At 48.1% G+C, this 8,539-nt stretch overlaps 1 protein-coding gene and 1 pseudogene across 1 annotated transcript; one reads left to right on the top strand and one right to left on the bottom strand.

Annotated features, from left to right (window-relative positions):
• LOC125538509 (DDB1- and CUL4-associated factor homolog 1-like) lies at positions 1-960 on the top strand. Its single transcript, XM_048701787.1, has 2 exons — positions 1-249; positions 312-960. The coding sequence occupies exons 1-2, from the start codon at positions 1-3 to the stop codon at positions 921-923; spliced, it is 861 nt and encodes a 286-aa protein (XP_048557744.1). The 3' UTR covers positions 924-960.
• Positions 961-6,738: 5,778 nt separating this feature from the next.
• Positions 6,739-8,293, bottom strand: LOC125534603 (annotated as a pseudogene).
• Between the last annotated feature and the right edge of the window lie 246 nt (positions 8,294-8,539).

Genomic DNA, 8,539 nt, shown 5'->3' on the forward strand with positions numbered 1-8,539 from the left:
ATGGACGAAAAGGGCCGGGAGGCCCAGCCCACGGTCTTCGGTCCATGCCAAGGCCCTGCACAGACAACCGAGAGGGTGGACCCGGCGCCGATGGCCACAGGTAGGCCGCCGGCGAGCGGCTTGCTGCCATTTAAACCCACAAAAATTCACCGGAGCCCAGAAATTGACGGGACCTCGCGCGGCATCATCACACTGCCCATGGAGGCTGTGGTTAAAATGCGGGGCCGTTTCGCCTACGCCTTCACGGATGTTGTGTGGAAACTGGACCTTCTCCCATGAGGGATCTATCTTTCTAGCGGGGATGCGTCCAGTTTGTGAAGGGGTGCAGGGCCCGTTCCTCCTTTGTCCTCAAAACTTTTTCTGCGCTCATACGAGTCCGTTCAAATACCCGCAGGGTCAGGCTTCCCTTGTTCCCTGCATTCCGCACGATCGATGCCGTCACTTACGCAAACATTGCAACTTTCCAAATAGATCGCGACGTCCTCGACCTTGCTACTGAGCCCAATGATTCCCTTCTCGGAGTTCTTGCCATGGACGATCCTGACGAGATGTTCTCCACTGCTCGCATATTAGAAGATGGCAAGAAATGGCCAACCGATGATGACTCAGATCCGGAGGACGGAGGGGACACGGAGGATGATGACAATGACGACGACTCGGACGTTGATGTCCTCGGGACCAATTTAGGGCTCGGGGACGCAGATTCCTTGGATGATCCAAGTAACATTAGTGGTGATGATGACGGTTATGATGACGAGGGGGATGATATGGACAGTGGGGATGAAAACAATGACGATGATGAGGAAGGTGACTTTGATGTGGGAGGGGGGTTACTTGAGATGATGGGTGGCGGGGATGGTGATGAGAGTGGTGACACGATCGAGTCCTTCAGCAGCGGTGAGGATGAAGGGTGGCTCATGTGAGAGCAGATGATGATTCTTTTCTTTCTATGCATGGTCGCATCACGTGTTAGCAGCAAGCCATGTCCATGTGTGTGTGTGTGCATGTGTGGCGTGGTGGTGTGAGTTAGCTAGCTAGGTGAGTGCATGACCGGCAGGATAGACTTCTGGATAAGTTGTTGGCTGGATCTGATTTAGCAGCCTACATGCAAGGAGTCAGTTGGTTAGTGGGCTAGCCATGCACGGTAGTTAGCAGCCACAGGTGAAGCTGGCCGCGTCGTGCGCACGGAAAACTTGGGCGTTGCGCTGCTGGGACTACAAAAGGCCTGGCCTCGAGTGTGTGTTGTACCGGGGGAGCTGTGTTGTAAGCCATGTAGCCGGGAGACTGAGTACGTGCTCAGGGAAGAAAGAATACGCCGTCCGTGCGGTGGGGCGGAGTTCGTGCTCCGGGCAAAAACCTCTGTCCATCTCCCTTTCTCGTTGGTTCGAGCCACGGCGTCACATAGAGAGCGAGGGCGAGGGCAGCGCAGCAACAACAATTGGTATACAGAGCCACAAGGTTCGAGGGGTGGCCGTGGCGCGCGGCGGCGTCCGCGACGCGCGCGGTGCGCGGCGAATATGAAGGTCTTGGCAACAGCACGCGGCGAGCGCGTGGCGTCGGCAACGCGCGGCGAGTCCACGGCGGTGTGGCGTGATGCCGTGCGCGCGGCGAGCGCGTGGCGTCGGCAATGCGCGGCGAGTCCGCGGCGATGTGGCGTGATGCCGTGCGCGCGACGAGCAGCGGCGGTCACGGAGACGAGGAGGTCACGGAGGACCTGCGTGGTGGCGCAGAGGCTGCGGCGGCTCGGGGCGACGACCGTGGAGGTGTTGTGCTGCGGTTGACGGCGCAGCGGTGCAAGGCAATAAGCGCGGCGGCGAGTCGGACGCGACCGGTGCGTGTTATGGGTGCGCACTGGACGCGTCAGGCGCGTCGGGACCGCGGGAGTGGACCGCGTCGAGGTGCTGGACCTGGTTGCGCGGATCGCGTACGTGCGCGGCGGGAGCGCGGGGACGTGGGGAATGTGCGCGAAGGGCACGGCGGCATGGTGGCGTGACGAAGGCAGCGGAGAACTGACCGCGTCGGGGCGCTGGACTCGGGCCGTGGCGACTGCGTGCGTGCGAGTCGTGTACACGAGTCTGGGAGCGCGGGACGTGGGGTGTTGCGCGGCGGAGGCCTCAGCGGCGCGATGCGACGGCCATGGCACGACGTCGACGACGAGCCTGACATATGCAAGGTCATGGCTTGGGGCGTGAATGTTAGCAGCAAGCCATGTCCATGTGTGTGTGCGTGCATGTGTGGCGTGGTGGTGTGAGTTAGCTAGCTAGGTGAGTGCATGACCAGTAGGATAGACTTCTGGATAAGTTGTTGGCTGGATCTGATTTAGCAGTCTACATGCAAGGAGTCAGTTGGTTAGTGGGCTAGCCATGCACGGTAGTTAGCAGCCACAGGTGACGCTGGCCGTGTCGTGCGCATGGAAAACTTGGGTGTTGCGCTGCTGGGACTACAAAAGGCCTGGCTTCGAGTGTGTGTTGTACCGGGGGAGCTGTGTTATAAGCCATGTAGCCGGGAGACTGAGTACGTGCTCAGGGAAGAAAGAATACGCCGTCCGTGCGGCAGGGCGGAGTTCGTGCTCCGAGCAAAAACCTCTGTCCATCTCCCTTTCTCATTGGTTCGAGCCACGACGTCACATAAAGAGCGAGGGCGAGGGCAGCGCAGCAACAACATCACGGTGGCGAGGCGTCGCGTGGGGATGCATGAGGCGGAGGAGGCAAGGCAAGGCTGGGAGGAGTTGAACGAGAAACGACGTCTTTGGTTCACCGACAGGGTGCAAACAACAAATCCAAATCTGTATGCTCAGATTACAGTTGTAAATTATTGCCTTGCTGGGAGAAAGTTTACGTTACGTGGGTTGGGAGTAGATGTTGTTACCTGTGAGAGCGCAACGCAAGTCTGAGGCATTAGGTGTTGTATGTAAAAGCAAGCTGGTAATTTTTTGTTGTTTCTCATCAATTCAAATTTTTGGAAATATCATGTGTTGATGCTGTGCTGGTGTTGTCTTTTTTTGGGGGTTGTTTCATTTCATGGCAACTTCGTCGGAGATGCTTTCTATAATTGTTGCATAGTTGGTGACTCTGAAAGCAAAGTGCCCAGTTAATCTGTATGAAATGTCTTGCTGTTCGATTGGAGTAGCCGACAGCTATGTGGTGGTGAATATCTGGTGCACCCATTCCTTAGATGCTACGAAACTCAAATTTTGAAGGACAAAAAAGTTCTGAAAAAGTTTGTGGATGTTCAAAGGAAGCGTGTACAACCTTTAAAAATTTACACTGTAAACATGAATAGTGTCACAAGAAGACAAGACACAATCCCTACATTTTGGTACCCTCTAGGTTGAGTCCCTGCCCAGCTAGCTAGTACCTCACTATTCCTAGTTGAGGCTCTTCAGCAAGTTTTCACTTTGATTGTAAGATGATACTAGAAGGGCATGGCGCGCTTCGCCGCGCCTGCCTACTAGAGTACTCTATAGGCGATTTCAGGCGCGGGAGCTATATCTCGACCACAGCGAGACGGTAGGTTTCAGGAGTGGCTTTAGAAAGCTTCTATGGACCTGTTTAAATCCTATTAGAAATTAGTGGGCCTGGCCTAACCATCCTTGACAACAATTTCCCAATCATGTTGTATATGCGCCAGTTACTAAAAACTGTAGAAAGAAATGTCGGTGCAACCCAACAAGTAAATAAATGTACAGAAAGCAGAGGGTTGCCTTTTGTTTTTGGAAAAAAAAGGAGGTCTCCTTTATTAAAACATCAAGCTGATACATGCACACACCAACACGATGATATAATTTAAAAAATAAATAAAAGAAAAGCCAAGCAGACAACACCCAGCGCCGCGTCTTCAGAAAAGCGAAGGAAAAAAAATCTCTCAACTTCCGATGAAGAGTTGAGGGTCCAAAACTCTCAGCATTCCTATCATAAATCGGCAAAACTGACACCATGTGTAAGAAAGATGAACCAAGAAAAAACGCATATTTATCTTGCTCCAGGACTACACATCTTCAAGTCGATCGTTTCTACCCAAAACAAAAAAGCAGCAAGCAAATTAAACTCCAGCGAATACTCCCACCATATTTTTTTGGCAAAAGAGAGCATGCTCTCCGATTTTCATTAAAAAATCACCATGTCTTACAGGGCAAAGCGAAAGAAAAAACTACAAATGCAACATAAACTCCATCACCAAACGCAGTCTTTTCACCACCCCTACTGAGGGGGGGAGGAAAGCCATCCCTCCCCAGCAACCTATAGGGATGAACCAAAGCATAGGCTCAACACAAGAACCCAGCCTTGGTATGGAAACATGTCTTCTAGAGGCATACATCATTATTAAAGTCTGAACATCAAAAGATCAAGGGCAGACTGAAAAAAACAAGGGAGAGCGAGCTTTTTGCAGCAGAAGCAGTTGTTCTTCACAGCATCAGAATTTTGTCTCGAAGCAGGTTGGTATTGATCACCCCATAATTCTCCCAGTCTTCAGGCGCCATCCATGGGCTGCTTTGAACACTTCTTCCGCCACCTCACTCACTTGTTTCACTCCAGCCTTCATCATCTTACTTCTTACGGGGTTTGTCTACAAAACATTCCAATCATTTAAATTCTTAAGAAGCAGGTTAACAGGTATACAAGGGTCATTCACCCTGTTATTATTAAAAATAATACTATTTCTCAGTTTCCAAATGGTCCAGCAAATTGCTGATATGCCTATCATGACCAAACCCTTCTCATCTTTACCGAAAGTCTTTACCCAGGTTCTCATTACTGTATCAAGATTTTCTGAAATGTTTCTCAAATTAAAAGCACATTTCAGAATGTTCCATAACAATCTAGCAACTGAGCAAGAGAGGAAAAGGTGGTTAATATTTTCTTTATGTCCACAGAAAGGACATCTATCATCCCCCTTCCACCCCTACGAAGCAAGTTGTCTTTGGTAAGTATGCTATTCCTAAGAGCCAGCCACATGAACACCTTGATTCTGGGTGGCATTTTAATTTTCCACATGTAGAGGTGTGGGTATTTGATCCCATTCTCAATCAAGTGTCTGTAGAAGGATTTTACAGTATATACCCCTTTTTTGGTCAGTGTCCACTTCACCTCATCTTTATCATCATTCAAAGTCACTGAACTGCAGGCTTCTTTAATATGTTCCCAGAGCTCTCTAGCATCTCCTATCAAATTTCTTCTGAAATGAACATTATCTAAACTGTTTTCTAACACCTCCGTAACTGTTTTATTTTTATCAAAACAAAGCTCATATAGTCTAGGGAAGTTTTTATTGAGTGGAACAGATCCAATCCACCAGTCTTCCCAAAAGCGTACTTTATCCCCTTTTCCAACTGTAAACTTACATAAAGAGGCAAAATGGTCTCTATGTTTCAATATCTCCCTCCAGAATTGGGAGACTCCCTGTTTGGCAAGTACACTGCCCAGGTTTTTATTTTTAATATATTTCTTCCAGATGTTATCTTGCCACAACCCCTCAGTTGTGTATAATTTCCACCACCATTTACACAGCAAAGCTTTGTTCATGTGTGTGAGATTTTGAATTCCCAACCCACCCATATCTTTTGGCCTGCACACCTCAGGCCACTTAACTAAATGGTATTTCTTTTTTTGATCGTTCTCCTGCCATAGTAGTCTGGCTCTAAAGAAATTCATACGTTTTCCACCCCAATGGGGAGCCCATAAAAGGACATCATAAAATAAGGTATGCCTGTCAAAGATGATTGAATCAGGGTTACCCTCCCTGCACTAGCAAGCATTCTACCTTGCCAGGTTTCACATTTTCTCTCCATCTTGTTCTCAAGAGGTTTCCAATGTTTATTGCAAATTCTATTTTTACCTACATGCAGTCCTAGATATTTCATAGGTAAGGCACCCACTGGACATGTGAATTTTTTTTTTGCATATTCATCTTTTTTATCAATGGCTTCCCCAAATAGGAAGAGCTCACTTTTGTGAAAGTTAATCTTCAACCCAGACATTTGTTCAAAAAGGCACAGAATATATTTCCAGTTGTGTGCATTTTCTATATCATCTTGTAATAAGAAGATAGTATTATCTACATATTGTAACATATTAACCCCATTTGGAATATATTCATTTAGAACCCCTTTCACCAGACCATTTTTTCTAGCATTATCCAACATAATTGCTAGGGCATCAGCATTCCTATCATAAATCTCTCAGCTTCCGACGAAGAGTTGAGGGTCCAAAAATCTCAGCATTCCTATCATAAATCGGCAAAACTGACACCATGTGTAAGAAAGATGAACCAAGAAAAAAGCGCATATTTATCTTGCTCCAGGACTGCACATCTTCAAGTCGATCGTTTCTACCCAAAACAAAAAGCAGCAAGCAAATTAAACTCCAGCGAATACTCCCACCACATGGCCTAAGGTTCTTTCTTCCATCATAGCTTGCAGCATCCAAGTAACAATCAGGGGAAAAATTGTGCTAATTTACTGCCATAATGCACACAGCTACATATGCAAGCATGGAACATGGTGGCATAAGCAGCAGGACCAACCGAGTGCTACAAGCAACACGTAATACTCAAGAGTTTGCATTCTGAACAACAAAGATCAAACTACCAGCCTTGCAAAGAGAGATCCGGACTAACCATAACATTTCCACAACTAAAAATGCAGTAACTAACATCTAACCATAACATTTAATGACGAGTGCGACTCTGTCAGCCAAAAGCTATAACTAAAAAAAAGACAAGCTCTGTGCCTAGTGGCAAAGAAAACCAGGGAAGGAGTCTTGAACCTTTAGAGACACCCCGTGGAGAACGGAGCCTCCTCTTCTGCTTGCATCTCACGGGACGGAATTGGAATAATGCTCTCTTGGAAGCGGCGGGGAGTAAGCGACATACAGTATTGACTCTCTCCAATCTTCACCAAACCTAAGACCTTGCCATCAGTGTCGCAGCGCAACACATGCTTACCATTAAACATGATCAGCAGCTCACGCTCGTTAAGCACAACCATATCACTGAACCATCACACTTTTTAATGAAGTGGAGTTTTCTTTTTCCTTTCGCAAGAGGTCAGATAAAGTTGCCGTGATGCCTCGACCGTTGACAGGTCAACCATGTACTTGAAATCCCAGATTCCGGCATTGTAATCCTGCATCACCCAAATATCCAAAGCGGTGAAACTCAAACAACCATCTGCATCACCCACGATTGAGCTGCCCCAGAAACCAAGTGTCCCATCCATATCGAACAAGCTCCTATTAGGGTACGGCTGGTCAGGACTTTGCATCCACCGGAATGACTCTGCTTATGTGTCGAATACAACAATGTCTCTGCTGCCTACAGTAATGTTGGCGACACCGCAAACAGAAAAGGGACACCGGTGCAGGCTGCCACGGTGGTGAACTGATGGTGGGCCATAGTTCAAATAGCGCAACACCCCCATTAACTTATGTTTCATGGAAGGTGACAAGATTGTTGGCATTCTGACTTTTACGTGCCTCGACTCATCGGATCCCACTGCGAGGATGTATAAGCTGGGCCTAACCACTGAGAGACGGCGGAATATGGTCCAGAGTACCCTGTATTCTCCAGTTGGCTGGTGCCGATAGAAACCAATGATGTATCTCCACCCAGTGTTCCTAGCTCGAGGGTCCGGTAGGAGAGCACGCTTGTCGATGACCGGGTTGTAGATGTAGTATTCATTTCCCTCTATGAGGATGAGGAAACCCGGGATGAAGGGCCAGAGCTGTTGATTGGAGGCGCTGGCGCCAGAGCCTCGGAAGAGGATGAAACTGGCAGGCCGCCCGTGCCCGTCGATGATGGGGAGGGATGGCTGGCGGTGGTGGTGTTCGAGCATAAAGGCCTATTTGGTTCCAAATAAGTCACCAACTTATAAGTCGAAAAGTGAAAAAAGTGACTTATTTTGCCAAACAGACCCAACATATAAGTCACCTCAACTTATAAGTCACAAGTTGCTTCACCCCAACTTAAAACTTATAAGTCACCTCCTTTTGCATGAGTCCCACCATCTTTACATAAAAAAACAAGATGGGAAGGTGTGGTCAGGTGACTTATAAGTCAGGTGACAACCAAACAGACTTAACTTATAAGCCACTGATTTTAAGTCACCCGACTTATAAGTCAGATGACATATTAAAACCAAATAGGCCCTAAATTCAGACGTGGAGATGACACTGTGGCACGACATACTGATAGCATGGCACTGGCCGACGTCCTCATGTGGCAGTCGGATGAGTATCCTGTCAATGATTGCCTCCGGCAGGTCCTCGAACAGTGTCGCTCCTCTCCTGTCCGGCATGGTGCTCTTTTGTCGAGTCCGGTGAACTAAACAAACCAGCAAGCTGTGCTAATTGAATTGCTTCGGCGACCAGCTTAAACGAACGAAAACAAGTAGAAAAGCATAAAAATGTTGTTCCTGGAAGACGAACGGACAGAGCAGCAGGTTCCAGCGATGGCAGTGAGAAATGTGCCTGTAGACACGAGTACAAGGGAGACTTGAGCACCAAGGGTAGATTTTTGCAGAGACAAACGAAGAGACAAACCA

Source organism: Triticum urartu, chromosome 2 (assembly GCF_003073215.2).
Source record: "Triticum urartu cultivar G1812 chromosome 2, Tu2.1, whole genome shotgun sequence".
In the NCBI taxonomy this organism is placed as follows: domain Eukaryota; kingdom Viridiplantae; phylum Streptophyta; class Magnoliopsida; order Poales; family Poaceae; genus Triticum; species Triticum urartu.